This window comes from Sebastes umbrosus, chromosome 2 (assembly GCF_015220745.1).
Source record: "Sebastes umbrosus isolate fSebUmb1 chromosome 2, fSebUmb1.pri, whole genome shotgun sequence".
Classification (NCBI taxonomy): Eukaryota; Metazoa; Chordata; class Actinopteri; order Perciformes; family Sebastidae; genus Sebastes; species Sebastes umbrosus.
In genome coordinates this window covers 38,628,284-38,643,029 of record NC_051270.1, presented here as the reverse complement: position 1 = coordinate 38,643,029, position 14,746 = coordinate 38,628,284, and the positions used below count along the sequence as shown (strand labels likewise).

The 14,746-nt window shown below is 41.0% G+C and overlaps 1 protein-coding gene across 1 annotated transcript; it reads right to left on the bottom strand.

Moving 5' to 3' along the window:
- Positions 1-1,354: 1,354 nt before the first annotated feature.
- On the bottom strand, positions 1,355-14,041 carry stard5 (StAR-related lipid transfer (START) domain containing 5). Its single transcript, XM_037758119.1, has 6 exons — positions 13,952-14,041; positions 10,575-10,624; positions 9,612-9,744; positions 8,976-9,093; positions 4,412-4,505; positions 1,355-2,667 (listed from the first exon to the last, which is right to left on the bottom strand). Exons 1-6 carry the CDS (start codon positions 14,039-14,041, stop codon positions 2,517-2,519), a joined length of 636 nt encoding a protein of 211 aa, XP_037614047.1. The 3' UTR covers positions 1,355-2,516.
- Positions 14,042-14,746: the final 705 nt, after the last annotated feature.

Here is a 14,746-nt window from a genome sequence, read left to right as displayed (position 1 = left end):
GCTCGTGAGTACCTTTTACTCTCTTCAGCTCCGCTTACAGGGCTAACGGTGTGCAACGATAGCTAACGTTCGGTTAGAAATAGAATCCGCTAACGCCAACAAATGACCAGCCCCCCACCACAACTCAGACTCCAACACAAACTCCACAGACGCACGAAAAAAAAACAAAGTTATATCTAGTGAAGCCCGTCTGGCAAAACAGGAATGTGACCAACGTCGGGGGGGGGGACTAGTGTTGTGGGAGAATAGCAAAGCCAGTGTGAAGAGTGTGTGTGAACATTGGAAAATGAGTGGTGAAGCAAGAGAGAGAGCGGTGGAGGCTGAAGCGCGAAAAGTTAACATTAGGATCAACATCGGCCTTCCATTCATGGGGGGTACCTTCGTTTGGTGAGCTAACATTATTACTAAGCATGTGATATTGTGGTTTTAGCTGCTAATGTTGCTAACGATAATCATCTTGTGTGTGTCGCCTCACTGTTTTGACCGATGCTCGCTCACGTCGACGTAGTGCGAGCACGAGCAACAGGACGCTGATTGTCGTTGACTTTAACGGCCACAGGTGTCGCTGTTAAGCAATTTCTGACTCTTACAGAGTCCCTTTAAAATGTTACTATGTAACAGTGTGCAAGTATAATCAGGAAAATGTAAATGTACTACACTCAATGCAGAAAAATGTCTCCTGTGACTGACATACTATTGTACATTATTATTATTATTAGTAATAGTATATCAAATTAGTATTACTCCTGTGTTGATGTGTGAGCATCATTTCACTGCTGTAGTTAAACTGGAGGGCAACTGATGATGTTCCCCCTCATGGATTAATCTTCTGATTATTTTCTCAAGTAATCAATTTATTGTTTGGTTTGTAAAGATCCAACAAATGTGTTTTGTCCAACCAATACTTCAAACCTGACATTATTAAAATGTCAGCACACTGACACACTTGTTGTCTGTTGGGCTACAGTTTGCCATGTTATGATTTGAGCATATTGTTTTATGCTTAATGCAGTACCTGTGAGGGTTTCTGGACAATATCTGTCATTGTTTTGTGTTGTTAATTGATTTCCAATAATAAATATATGCATACATTTGCATAAAGCAGCACATTTGATGTTGATAAGAGTATTAAATAATTGACAAATCTCCCTTTAAGGTACATTATTGAACAGATAGAAAAATGTGATTAATTTGCGATTCAATATTTGAATCGATTGACAGCCCTAATTGTTATGTAAATAAAATGTACCTGAATTCACAAATATGTAGGATATTACAACTGACATTCCTGTAATATTACATCACAACGTCTGCTGTATTAGCCGTGTGTTTACTACGTGTTAATTTGCATATAGAGCGGGGAAGTGAGATCCAATCACTCAAGACGCATGTGGAGACGCATTCTAATACCAGGTGTGAACAGACGTACTTAGAGCTGTCCACTTGTGGTCGGATCACCCGAGACGCATGTTAATGCGAAGTGTGAGCGGGGCCTTAGTGATAGTAAACCATGCCATTCTAATACTCAGTTTTACAGTATAAGCTACTGAAAATAGCCTGATGTGTTGAGAATATCAGCCTATAGTGCGGTTATATCTTTTTACATCCTAAATCATGTTATTTTACAGTCAGTGACCTCATTTCACCACAATAGTTTGAACATCAGAGACTGCATATGAAGAAAAAGAAAAGGGAAATGTACTTCAGAAACCGATGCCATGAAAAAAGGGGAAGACACTTTTTCTGCTATAGAGCAGCACAGAGAACATGTCCTATTCAAAAGGCGTCGTTTCATAAGGAAAAATAAAGCTGCCTTTATGTAAAAAAAAAAGGCCACCTCTGCCATCCCACCCGTGCTTCAGTGTAACTGACGACAGAGGCAGATCATCATGGTTTTACAGGTGAGGTGGAGATGAGCAAAATGGCAGTTCAAGTACAACACAAACAACTAAATATGAGGTACGAGTCAGTACTCCAAACCAACAGCCTGATACCAGCATAGGGTAAATAAGGTCCATGCAACATGCATGTTTACAGTACACACTGAAGTATGCGATAATAAGAAGAGGAAAATGTCTAGTGTCTCATCATAGTGGTAAAAAACAGAGATGTTGCTGTACTTTCAGCACATGTACAAATATAGATTTGACATCTATTTTTCTTTCTTTGGATTGGAGGAAATAAATCATCCCACAGATGTAACCAGACTGAGTTTGAGATGCAGGTTAAGCCCCCGATCTTATTTTGGGACTTCTCAGCGTGTAAACTGCTTTCAAACCCAGTAAGGTGGGGTTGAATGTTGACTTACTGGATTTCCTCCTGCAGTCACACAGGAATATACTAGGAATGTACATTAAACAGAAATCGTGGATTGGATCTATTTGAAATAAGTGATTGATAATCTTAGTGTGCTGACTTGCTGTTGAGTTTGGACTGATTTAAAATACAAGGAACAATTGGACCTGACCAGTCAGCAGGGGCTCCGGTTTGAAGGTAGATTTCTTAACTCTTAAGTGTCAAAGGTCCTTGAGGGATTTGACAGCCTTGGCCAGGTTGCTGTAGAACTCGGCCATGCTGGAGGGGAAGAACGAGTCGACCACGGAGCGAGGCAGGAAGCCGCCCAGGTCGGTCTGGAAGAAGCTGAACACCTGGGTTTTGTTGGGCTCTCTGGAAGAAAACACACAAGAGGAAACGAAATATAAGAAAAAGAGAAGATGAATTTGAACTCTGGTCAGAGTTTCCTCTACAAACACACACTGTACTTGTTTAGTGTGTGTGTGTGTGTGTGTGTGTGTGTGTGTGTGTGTGTGTGTGTGTGTGTGTGTGTGTGTGTGTGTGTGTGTCGTAGTAGGGCTGGGACGATACACCTATCTCCCGATTTGATACTATCACGATACTTCGGTTCCGATTCGATATGTATTGCGTTTTTTAAGTATGGCGATTTGATACTAGGATTTATTGCAATTTCTGTTCACTTTTTTTTAACACTAGACCATGGGGGAAAAGTTGAATCAAACACTTGTTGGGACTTTTACTTTGGAAAATATCTAAATTAATACAGTAAAAATGTTTTATTTTCAGCCTGTATGTAGTCAAACATGTCCTGAAGCCAAATCTATCAGTCATTGTCACTAATTATCTATTACAGTTTTTTCCAGCGACCCAAAGAATAAAGAAATTTCCCTCACAAATAAGTGGTATTATCCTTTCGATTTATAAGACATCTCTCATCTTTAATCTCTTATCCGGGGTCAGGTCGCCGGGGGCAACAGCTCCATTAGGACCCCAAACTTCCCTTTCCCGGGCCACATTAACCAGCTCTGACTGGGGGATGCCGAGGCGTTCCCAGGCCAGTGTGGAGATATAATCTCTCCACCTAGTCCTGGGTCTTCTCCGTGGTCTCCTCCCAGCTGGTCGTGCCTGGAACACCTCCCTGGGGAGGCGTCCAGGGGGGGGGCATCCTTACCAGATGCCCGAACCACCTCAGCTGGCTCCTTTCAACGTAAAGGAGTAGCTGCTCTATTCCGAGTCCCTCACAGATGACTGAGCTTCTCACCCTATCTCTAAGGGAGACGCCAGCCACCCTCCTGAAGAAACCCATTTCGGCCGCTTGTACCCACGATCTAGTTTTTTGGGTCATAACCCAGCACTCATGATCAAAGGTGAGAGTAGGAACGAACACAGGGACATGTAATGTTTTATACTTCTGGTGAATATAATCCAATCAATCTTATTTCCATATATATATTTTGTATATACAGTTCCCTTTGTTAACACCTTATTTTAAAAACCGGAAGTAGTCACACGTGTATACTTCCGCTAATTTCTCCAAGGTGGTCTCTAGCTCTCCCATCAGCTCCGTTCTCTCTATCCATCCATGGTCAGCTCCATCGGGGCCATAAATGTCAGTATCTGGGTGCTCTACAGTCGTAGCGTCGGCCCATTTGACCACTGAGATGAGAGCGACGGCCAGCTTGACCGCAACGTCACCGCGATACGATAACGTTTCCTGTCCGTGACACCGTTAGCATGCAGCTTCAGCCGTGATGTCTAGCTCTGCTTTTCCTGCAATGTGTGAAACCCAAAGTGTTTCCATACTTTACTGGATGTGTAGTGTTTACCACGTTGGATTTAACATGGGAGGATGCAGGTCGTATCCACGCCGAGCGTCCGCTGTTTTCTACTTTGTCGTTTCAGCTCGCGGCGGTTTGTTTTGGTTGGACGGATACGGAACAGATATAACGTCACATTACCCAGTCTATAACAATAAAAGCAGTAACGTCCTTCTACCTCCGCATAGACTCAAATGAAGCAAATATTGATTCTAACATTAAGAAAAATTATTTAAAAATCATAAAAAAAAAAAAAATAGGTGAATACATTTTTTCCCACCCCTGGTCAATATACTCACCCTGAGATGGGAACACAGATGCAGCCACATGGATGGTTGAATCCTCTCACAAAGCCAGACTGGGGAGGACAGCCCGGGTGACTCACATTGGTGGCTGTTTGACATGACACAAAACACACGTTCACATGCACGTTTGTCTTCATTATACCGATTTTGTGAGGGGGCTGTATTTCTGTCTCAACCGTGTGAGCACAGAAACTAAACCGAGCGCCTGCAGGTTTTCTATTAAAGGAATAGCTTGCCTTTTGGGAAATACTTATTTGCTTTGTTGCTGAGAAAAAGATTAGAAGATCCATATGTGATCGCTATCCATCTACTCGTCTAACTCTCTGCAAGAAGTGAATAAGTGTATTTCCCAAAAAGCCAAACCATTCCTCCAAACACGAGTGCGTGCTCTAAATGGGCTGGTTGAAGCAGTTTCACTCTGTGAATTCACCTTGAAGACTGAAAATCTGCAGACTCACGGGCCTCAAACACACGCGGTTGGGATCAGACATATTTAAAGGGGACACATCGTGCTCATTTCCAGGTTCATACTTGTATTTGGGGTTTCTACTAGAACATATTTACATGCTTTAATGTTAAAAATAAATAAATAAATTTGTCATCCTGACTGTCTGAATAGACCTGAATTCACTCTTTGTCTGAAACGCTCCGTTTTTCTCTTTAAGACCCCCTCCTGAAAAAGCCCAGTCTGCTCTGATTGGTCAGCGTTTTCCGGTCTATTCCGCATCTGCACTGTCGCTGTCTTTACAGCGTCACTGCAGCCAGAGACTCACTGGTGTGTCAACTACGCTGAGTTTAGCAGCACGTCTATCGGTGACTGTATAGTTGTGACAACACAACATTACGGAAGTCCTGGCGGCTCGTTTAAACGCACAGTTTCTGAATATGGGCTGTGTGCATTTCTCTGTGGATTTGATATTTTCACAGTATTTATATAGCAATTAGACTTGTTTATGATAAAAAAGGACATGGAAATCTCAAAAGTAGAAAGTAGTGGCGAGCACGGCTCCAAATCTTGTTCATTATCGGGTGCTTGGACAAAAAAACATGTTTCAACTATAACACTTATGATGGCTTATAGATGAAATTAGTTTTTTTGCCTAGAATAAACTGAACCAGAGAGGTTAATAATTATCAACCTTTCTGGGGAAACAGTTTACTGGGTGGACATTTGATATCCGCTTATTTGCAGTTACTGTATATTTGTATGTATTGTATGTTCCCGCTTTCTGTTGTAATTGTTTTAGAAACTAAATAAAATACACTTCTTTGGTGAGTATGTTATTAATACCTATAGAACTGGTGGCCAAACCTACAAAAATAACAGCCAAAATGTAATAAACTGAAATGATCCTTTAAATGATCCGTCAAGCAACAGGAACATGTTTGCCCATAAAAGCAGAGGTTGCTAGTTGCTACGGCTATGGAAGCAAATAAGAGACATTTAAAAGCCACTGAAAACTCAATATTGAATTTTTTTGTAATCCATAGCATTGAAATATTTTACTTTGGAAACCATGTATCTGAATTTATTTGTTCTGAATTCAACTCTTTTTTAAATTGAAATATGAAATTTCTTGATTTACAAGCTGAATTTGAATATATTTCTTTACAATGTTCACAAATTCAGATCCAAAAATTAAAGTTTTAAAATAAAAAAAAAAATGATTCAGGTAGCATAAATTCGATTGGTTAAATTCTAAAAACTAAAGTCTAACCCACTTTATGAAACCCCATGGATCTATAAGAACGTCCATGATGAAACCACGGCCACAGACACAGCGTGAATGAATTCACCATTTATCAGACCACAAATGGGTCCAGAATTAGCTATCTAGCTAGAGCACCCCGTGGTCCCTTCAGAACAAATAAATTCAGATACATGGTCTTTCAAAATAAAATATTTCAATGCTATAAATTCAGTGGTGTTTGCATTTAAATATTAAGTGTTCAGTGGATATTAAAATTCAAATACTTATGTCTCTTATCTGCTTCCGTATGAGTCATCCTTGATAACACTACAGTAGCAGCAAACAGTAGCAACCAGTTCTGCGCTGCCTGACACGGAGGACACACTACATGCTGAGCTCGGCCAACTATAGCCAGGATTTACCTAAATCATTTAGGAGCGGAAAGGCACACCAATATTAATTCACACTGTAGCACAAAGTGGACATGAACCACAGCAGCACAACTGAGATAAACAGTCCCTACGATCATGTCGATTGGTAGACCGTCTGATAGATTGTCCTATCTCAGTTTATCTTCTTCCAGTCTAACTGTTCTTCATCGATGCGCATAGAAATAAAACAGAAATTAATTGTAGTAAGGCTGTTGTTTTTCTTTCAAATAATGTGTTGTGCTTTTTGTTATACGGAGCAGATGATCTTGTAATGTCATGTATGACGATCCAGGATTATGGTCCATTTAAAAAAAAAAATGATACCAGGTAATAAATTCAGACACTAATTCGGCAACTAAAACTTCCTTTGGTGCGTAGCTGTTTGTTGGTGTTTCCAATAGGGCTGTCAATCCATTCAAATATTTAATCGCGATTTATTGCGAATTCATTTTTTTTAATCTGTTCAATATGTACCTTAAAGGGGAGTTTTGTCAAGTATTTAATACTCAACATGGGAGTGGGCAAATATGCTGCTTTATGCAAATGTATATATTTATTATTGGAAATCAATTAACAACGGAAAACAATGACAGATATTGTCCAGAAACCCTCACAGGTACTGTATTTAGCATAAAACAATATGCTCAGATCATAACATGGCAAACTGCAGCCCAACAGGCAACAACAGCTGTCAGTGTGTCAGTGTGTTGACTTGACTATGACTTGCCCCAAACTGCATGTGATTATCATAAAGTGGGCATGTCTGTAAAGGGGAGACTCATTCACATATCTGGAGGTCAGAGGTCAAGAGACCCCTTTTGAAAATGGCCATGACAGTTTTTCCTTGCCAAAATTAAGCTCAAGTTTGGAGCGTTATTTAACCTCCTTCATTTCATATGATGCCAGTATCTTTACCCTGGCGTTAAAGCAAATTTAACGTGAACGCTTATTATCCCGTGAACTTTGACAGCCCTAGTTTTACGCCCCATTTCAACAACCAATCAAACTTTGCTCCATCAAACACCGTCTGTGGGTGGAAAGCTGGTGAGGGATCATGTCCTCGTAGCTGCGTTGGTGGATTTGGCTCCTACTGGTTCTTTGCCATTTGCTGTGTAACATGTGTATGTGACTTGGTGTTGGAACACGCTTCTGCTTTTTATTTTTCAAACAGCTGTTATCTGTGTTTGAAACGGCGGTTGTAAACACTAGTTCTTAACAAATCCAGGACATTTCGTACTGCAAACAGCAGACATATCAGTAGGTACGGTACAGTACAACCTTGGGGCTCAGATTTTTTAGGAAACTAAAAGTTGAACTAGGTTCCTGGAGGTTCAATTCCTGAGTTCCTATTAATCTCTCCTAACTATTATAACAATTTTTTTCAGACATCTGATTTAAGTCAAATATGTAAATATGTAAGTGTTTTGTTGTGAGGTGGAAAACCACTCAAAGAAAGATCAAAAAGAAAAAAGGAAATCTGTCATTAATGTGTGACATTTAATCTATTTAGTCTGTTCATGCCTGTAGTGTATCCGCAGTAGGGATGCTAATTTTGAAACATTTTCTTAACCGATAACTGACCCTCGTTAACCGATTATTAACCGTTAACCGAGAAGATTTGTGCCTCGCATGCAGCGGTGCGTCAACTGCAGTGTATGAGGACAACAGACAACTGAGTCACCAGTTCAGCCGTCCGGGAGCGTTAACTTAGCAGCCACGGTGCTTCGTGTAGTGTCGCGGACATGCAGCCACTTTCCCAGTAAAAGTCTCCACCACACATTTAGTTTAGTTTAGCAGGATGTCAGTTGTGTGTCTGTCCGGATTAACGATAGCGATTGTCCGACAAACATTGTGTGTATTTGTGCTACGTTAGCATCTGTAGCTCTGCTGGTAGCTTTGTGCTCACCATTGTCACACACATACGACCGTATGTGTGTAACTTCAGCGAGTATCCGGCAGACCGTGTGTATGTTGTCGGTAGCGTTCTAGCTGTGAACGTTGGCGTAGCAGACAGTGTGTGCACAGTTTATTTGTCGGTGAATAAATGCTACGAGGCTACAACTCCTCCGCTCAAGCGAGCTATAGACGGGAGCCAACTTCCTGTATCTGTAACGCCGGCTCAGACTCTCTTAAGGTGGGCTCTTAAGGTGGACCAGCTTTTCTCCTTTAAGTGAGTTTTCCTCAGCTTTTTAATTTATTATTAACATGTATTTTAACCATTTTAACCGATGGCATTAATTGGTTAAAATGCTTAATGTCGGTTAACGGTTAGTTATTAACATCCCTAATCCGCAGCGTCGTTCAATCTCAGACAGCTTCACTCCCACAGGTAAAACCAGTTACAGACCCCTACTGCATCATGGCACAATGAATCTCAGGAAGTACAAAAGAGACAAGCACAGGAAGTAGAGGAGACAAGAATGAGTCATTACGCACCATTTGATGAAATGGTGCCATCTTCGTATTGCTTAACTAAAATAACGTCTACAAAGTCCCGTGGAGCTATGATACCCATAGCTGCTGAGGGCGTGACTGTTCGGCAGATAGAGATGTCCTGCGCGAGAGTGGGAGACAAGGGAATGTGCTCAAAGACTGAGTCGAACAAAGCAAAAGCAAAAATGAATATCACCTCTGGTATCACATGTATGCATTTAAAGCTGCACCGGGCAAGGTTTCATTTAAAAAAAATGTATGTTTGTGGATTTGTCCTAGTTGATCAAATTCAGCAGGTTGAATAATAACTGGCAAAGCAAACACACAAAGAGATAAATGACAGTTAGATCAAAATCATCATCAAACCATGAGGCATATATATATATATGGAGTTTACTGAAATGACCTAACTAGATTTCTGGGTACTGCACTTCAAAGTTACAGTTTCCAAAACAGTTTTGCTGCCATCTGAAGCCACCGCTATGTTAAAACACCTGGTGCAGCTTTAAAATAATTCAGACAATCTTTGATGGAAGTCAAAAGAAATGTGACTACCATTGGAGTGAGACGTGGGTTAACTTCTACAGAACGAGCATGACAAAACATCCTCTAATCAGAAGAGAGAAATTAGTAACACACCTCAGTGATTTGTTCCAAAAGCTCAAACTTTTTGACGTTGTTGTCCCACTTGACTCTGAGCCCATTGGGTACCGGTTTCAGACACTCCCACACTTTCTCCGGGCTGCCGCTGACAATCCCCTCCCCCTTATAACTGCAGAGGAAGTCGGACAACGGAACAGTCAGGAGAGCAGATTATTAAGGCATGACTGCTGTAAATTGGATCCATACATTATAGAGTGCTCCAGGGATGACGTATTTCTGTAGGCCAACCCGGAAGTTAGAATCGCCCTGGTTCCCTCCAATAAAAGCCAATGGGATTGTTCCATTAGGTTTTGGATTATTGCAGAAAATAAACTCTGTGGCAAACACACATTTATGATACTAACAGGTTTTGTTCAGAAGATAATCTTCACAAATGACCACTTTTGTGATTTTTGAAGCGTGAATACAATCCCCAGAAGTAAAAAGCTAACGTTAGGCTAGAAACTAACTACACCACGGTCGCACTTTTGTTAATGTGGCTGTCGTATGAAAAGGTTAATGCAAGGATGTGTACTTGAGTCATATCGAAGTATTTTGAAAAGCAGTATAATCTTGAAATCATGCCTTTAAAAAAGGGTATTACAGTACCTGCTGGTAGCAGCTTTTTTTTAAATATAAAAGATGAAGTAGCATCTGTGATAAGCTCACAAGCTCACCATCTTTGCCACAAAACTATTCCTGGATATCGAGCTGAGAAATGACTTTTCATTTCATGCACTTTTAGTTATCATGTTATAGGACAGGTAGCATTATAAACACATGGTTCTATCTGTAGGCACAAGCCCTGACTGTTATCCTGATCCTTGTGTTTATCCTTACACCTGCACAACAGTAAAATGTGTAACTTCTTCTGAAACGTTGTACAGATCCATTGTGTTCAAGTGTGGGTGAAACCAAAACTAGAAGAGAAAAAAAAAAGGAGAAGTTGAGCGTCCTCACACATTCCCAGGGTACTCGGAGGAGGGACGCCAGGACACCACCACGTCATTCTGCCAAAGAAAAACAGGAAATTTACAGTGAGCGACATATGCCTTGGTGTCATGAACGACCCTGGTAAATGCTGACACACTACATGTTTCAAAACAACACAATAAGTCATAACTAAGTTTGTGTCTTTCTGAGTGGTCTTTATCAGCTGATGCACCAAGCTGACTGTCAGACACCACTGAGTACCGTTAGCTGACCGTTGTCCAGAGCTTTTGCAGTGTGTTCAGCATCACTGGCACTAGTCGCCCCATAACTGTTCAGCCAATTAAGCACATTAATTCAGTGTCAGTGTTGATTAGGTGTTACGTGTGGCTGAAAGAATTCTGACAATCACATTTACTGAGGCAAGATGTATTGAATTCTGAATATTCTGAACAGTAAATTTATTTTATTTAAGATTTATTTATAAAAGATGGTAATAGTGAGTTGTGCATGTAAATTAAACTGTTTTAAATAGCTTTGAATAAACCCACAATGATATTCATCTTTAACAACAATAAAAGGACAACACAAGGGCTGTGTATTGGCGGGAATCTGGAGATATGATACAGGAGTTACAATTTGATATATTGCTATTAGGGCTGTCAAAGTTAGCGCGATAATAACACGTTAACGCAAATTTGTTTGAACGCCACTAATTTCTTTAATGCATTAATGCATCAATGCAATTTCTAGGTCGTAGTGGGCTCAGCTTTAAAACTAAAGTGAAGATACTGGCATCATATAAAACCAGAAAACCTAAAGAATCCATTGGTACCAACCATGTCATATTAGCTTGTCGTGAAGGAGGTTAAATAACACTCCAACTTTGCGCTACATTTTGGCGAGGAAATTCTGTCATGGCCATTTTCAAAGGGGTCCCTTGACCTCTGACCTCCAGATATGTGAATGTAAATGGGTTCTCTGGGTACCCACGAGTCTCCCTTTACAGACATGCCCACTTTATGATAATCACATGCAGTTTGGGGCAAGTCATAGTCAAGTCAGCACACTGACACACTGACACACTGACAGCTGTTGTTGTCTGTTGGGCTGCAGTTTGCCATGTTATGATCTGAGCATATTTTTTATGCTAAATGCAGTACCTGTGAGGGTTTCTGGACAATATTTGTCATTGTTTTATATTAATTGATTTACAATATTAAATATATACATATATTTGCATAAAGCAGCATATTTGCCCACTCCCATGTTGATAAGAGTATTAAATACTTGACAAATCTCCCTTTAAGGTACATTTTGAACAGATAACAAAATGTACGATTCAATATTTTAATCGATTGACAGCCCTACGTGCTATATATTGAAAAACCGTAAGCAAAAGCAATAACCGTAAAAAATAATTAAACATCCTGAGCTGATGAAGCAAGTAGCTAAGGAGTAAGCCATCTCGCTTCCTTCGCATCTCTGCTGAGAGTTGCACATCTGTTACAACCGATCGGTCACTCACGAGAAAATGGCGGCAGGTAAAGACAAAGTTTATGAGGTGAAGCGCAAGCGAGCATTTCAATTATCCTGGAAACAGGAGTTTAGCTTGGTGGCAATAGAGGATGTGGGCGAAACTCCAGGTTAATTTACTGAAAGCTGCAGTGGGTAGAAATGGAGCAAATAGGATATAATATATCCTGACAGTAGTGAATGAGACAAGTAATCTGAAAAAAAATCATGTGTCTCTGTGTCCTCCGGTGTTCCTAATGGCTTCTGCAAGATTTCACAGACCGGAGGAAAACAACCAATCAGAGCTGATCTGGAGCCTGCAGTCTCTGAGCAGCTCGCAATCACTCGCGAACTCTGATCCAACGGTAAAACTAGGCAAATGTTTTCAGAAACTTTTTGTAGTGTACTGTTTAGCTGTAAAATTAGAAAGTTTGTGACACTACGAGATGTTTATGAAAACATTTGAGGTGAGAAGTAGTCATTACGCTCTCTCTCTGAAATGACCTGTGATTGGTCAAAGTCTCCCGTCACTGGCTAGATTTTCTAAAGCCTGAAAACAGAGCCATGAGGAGGAGCAGAAGTCTAGTAATCTCTCAGAACACTTGAATCACAATATGCTGAAAGGTTATTAAGGGATTTTTGCCCAATGATGCCAAAAACATTCTGCCTACTGCAGCTTTAAATGAGGATTAAACGTGACAATTAACTTTTGGTCTTTGATGTTATTAGATGACTGCTTTGGGCAAGTAGATTTCTGACCCAATTGCCTGACCGGGCAAGTTTAAAAAAATAAATAAAACATTAAAGTTGAACCCTGCAATGACCTAAACAAATCTACCATTACATAGTGTGGCTTGGAAAAAACATGCATTTGCAAAGAGTAGGAGTCTGTCACAAGCAGAGCCTCACCAACCAGCACCAGTGAAAGACGTGTGTGTAGTAAATAACCACTGAGCTGTATACAAACATCTGGCAGTGTTAGCAAAGCCAAACACTATGGACTTTGTGTTTGCAGCTGGTGTTTGGGTTGCAAGAAATCTCTCAGATTTTGACCTGATGTCTCCTCAGCCTGTGACATAACCTGCTGAATGATGGTGTCTTGGACCAACAAAGAAGAAACCAGGGACATGAATAAATGACTTGTCTGTGGTATTCTCTCCACCCTCATTTCATTCCTCTTATCTAATAACAGTATAAGTAGTATCTAGTGTATATATATATAGCAGTCTCAGTTATTCAGTTGGTTCACACACCTGGAAAATGTGGAACTGAACTAAAATGAGGAATTTCAACAAACCCAGAGTAAAAACTCTGCTTGTTCACACCTGCTTGGTTACATGAGGTGCTAAATGAATAGTTGAACCTCAAGTTTGGTCAAAGTTCTTCGCCCTGTCCTGTCAGGTGAGCTAACGTTGCCTACAGTAAGTGGGGCGGCTGTGACTCAGAGGGTAGGGCAGGTCGTCCACCAATCAGAAGGTCGGTGGTTCGATCCCAGGCTGCTCTGGGTCACATGTTGATGTGTCCTTGACACGTCAAGGTGCACGACACTTAACCCCAAATTGCTCCTGAAGGCATAGCCATCGGTGTGTGAATGAGTATTTAAATTATATCCTGACCTTAGCAGCCTCTGTTATCAGTGTGTGAATGCTGACATGTAGTGTAAAGCGCTTTGAGTGGTCGGAAGACTAGAAAAGAGCTTTATAAAAGCATGTCCATTTATATAAGTCCAAGTCTGTACAGTACGTCGGGCGATGCCACGTCAAATGTCATGTATCAATGAGGCTCTCCGTTGGCTCTCTATAAGGTTATTAGAGATCATCACGGCCAAGTGGATAACGTTAAATATTATACTATTTCATATTCAGACAGTGATAGTAAGAGCAAACATTTACCGATTTCTTGCAGACTTTCCAGCCGGACTCATCCGTCTTGTAGCCCATCATGCATTCCCCCACCGCCTGAGCTTTCTGCTCATACTCCATAGTAGGTACAGTTAAAGCTAGCTGGCTAACCTAAAGCTAATATAGCTAACCTAGCGTTAGTTCACTCTAAAGACTAGCTGACGTTACAGCGGCCAGATGTTGACACACGATGATGCTGTGAGCTCTCACAGTGACTCTGGAACCGGAACCGGGTTATTGAGCGCAGATGCAGCAGCGACGAGCAGGTTACTGAACATCAGCAGGTAGAAGCGCTACTCCACAGCTAGCTAGCGTTAGCCCCAATGAATGAACGGTGCTGTGCGATGCACAGTAATGCATCGTTCAGTAGCAGGCAGCTGGCTGGCGGCTCCGAGGAGGTTACTGTGTGACCACTCGGTCAACTACCGGTCACTGTACAACACGCACGGCCGCGTGACAGCCCACACCTGTCACCAGCAAGACGTTAAAACCCAACAATATGTGAATGAATAGTCTGAAATGTTCAGAGAGCCGCTGGAAGAGGTGGTGTCACATCACCGGAAATAAAGTACACTTCCGGTTATATTTTTCAAAATAAAGCCCCTTTTCACAAACTTAGGCGTATATGCAAATGTAAAATGTGCTATAATAAAGTTTTCAGTATATTTCCAATGATATCCAGTGCTTTAATGGATTATTTTACTCTTTGTTGTACGCAGCAAAACATTTAATTAAGCGACAAAAGTTCCATGTATCTTATATTGAAGGCGAAAGCGCCCGACTCTT

Excerpts from the sequence above, each read along its gene's own strand:
- stard5 (XM_037758119.1), bottom strand. The coding sequence starts at position 14,041 with ATGGAGTATGAGCAGAAAGCTCAGGCGGTGGGGGAATGCATGATGGGC. Across the intron at positions 9,745-10,574 it reads TCCGAGTACCCTGGGAATGT|TTATAAGGGGGAGGGGATTG; the intron begins GTGAGGACGCTC and ends CTTCCTCTGCAG. Across the intron at positions 2,668-4,411 it reads ATCTGTGTTCCCATCTCAGG|AGAGCCCAACAAAACCCAGG; the intron begins GTGAGTATATTG and ends GTTTTCTTCCAG.